The 1,390-nt window shown below is 33.5% G+C and overlaps 1 protein-coding gene across 1 annotated transcript; it reads right to left on the reverse strand.

The window, feature by feature from the left end:
* Positions 1-48: 48 nt before the first annotated feature.
* Positions 49-1,384, reverse strand: LOC112468961 (peroxisomal N(1)-acetyl-spermine/spermidine oxidase-like). Its single transcript, XM_025038396.1, has 5 exons — positions 1,234-1,384; positions 1,008-1,139; positions 663-862; positions 442-562; positions 49-229 (listed from the first exon to the last, which is right to left on the reverse strand). Exons 1-5 carry the CDS (start codon positions 1,276-1,278, stop codon positions 119-121), a joined length of 609 nt encoding a protein of 202 aa, XP_024894164.1. The 5' UTR covers positions 1,279-1,384; the 3' UTR covers positions 49-118.
* Between the last annotated feature and the right edge of the window lie 6 nt (positions 1,385-1,390).

The following is a 1,390-nucleotide window of genomic DNA, read 5'->3' on the forward strand; positions in this document are numbered from 1 at the left end:
ATTAAGTAAAATAATAATTAATCAATGTGATAAAAATGAATGCTTTAAACGTTATTATAATAGTGTATTTATTACGCTATTGATATTGAGCTTTAAATGAATTTCAATCGACATAATCTTACCTTTCAAAGTTGATTAGTCTATCCGCTTCGCGGAAACCAGTTTCCACGGCGCCGTGCACAGTGGAATAATGATGATCGTGCGTAGCTTCTCCAGCGAAAAGAATTATCTAATCATGATGAATTTCGTCAATGTCAATAGTCTTTCTTTTACAATACGATTCAACTTATATAAGGTAAAACTACATGACAGGCTAAGGCTAAAAATAGAACATATCTTGAGTTGTTGACAAAATAAAGAATCAACATAAAACGATGAGGAGACTAACTATAATGTGTCAAATAATGAAAAATATTGTTATTTTTATTTTGGGATACATACAGGTTTATTTCCACTCATAATTGGTTCGGCCAGATCTCTAAGTTTTTCATTCATTTGTTCGAAAACCATGCTATGGAATGTATACGAGCCTCGAAAATGTTCATCAGTATACCATTTAGATCTAAAAGTTTTAAAAAACACGGCAATATAGTAAGGCCATAAATTAAAGCGGATATAATTATTTTCCTTTCAATCAGTTCCAATGAAAAATTAACAATAACCTTAACATTCTTGTTGGTTTTACAACATTGTAATGTTCTCCAAATGATTTATTTAACAATAAATACAATCCGTCGTATACGTCAACATCCGATAAAGTTTCTATGTGTCTCGCGTTTTTTCCAGTTATCCAAGCACATAAAAGATTCGGCTGATAAGACACAGTGTAAAACGTGAACACGTCACAGAGCCACTCGCTACTCTAAAACAAATATTTGACGAGATTAGTAAAAGGATAGGGAAAAAATCGTCGAAATTGACTTTCAAACAAATTATTCGTTATAATCTGCAAGCTTAGAAAGGCATTCGGAGACATTCTTAGATTAGACACTCGAATATTTGCTTACTTGACCAAAGGTTTGCAAGAATTCCTCTTTAACTTTTTCTGGCCAGATAAAATTAAAGCTGGCTTTATCCTCCGGCCACCATCTATGCGGAAATTCAAGGTAAACCTTGTTTGTTGTTCCAATATTTAATCCCTATACGATATAATGTTGTTAATTAACATCAACATATACATAACGTGCCATTTTATTTTACAGTACTGTATTGTTAATAATACAGTAATAAAACCTCTATCGTCCGTTGTTTCTTCTGCGATAAGGGTGGCACGAACATTGTAGAATGTTTCTCCTTCAGAACACCTAGAGACCCAGTGAATATTACATGCCGCGTGAAATAATCGCATCTATCTCTGGTAGTCACCGTCACGTTCTCGCCTGAGCTATAA

This window comes from Temnothorax curvispinosus, unplaced genomic scaffold (genome assembly GCF_003070985.1).
Source record: "Temnothorax curvispinosus isolate PA1 unplaced genomic scaffold, ASM307098v1 QBEX01002299.1, whole genome shotgun sequence".
NCBI classification, from domain to species: domain Eukaryota; kingdom Metazoa; phylum Arthropoda; class Insecta; order Hymenoptera; family Formicidae; genus Temnothorax; species Temnothorax curvispinosus.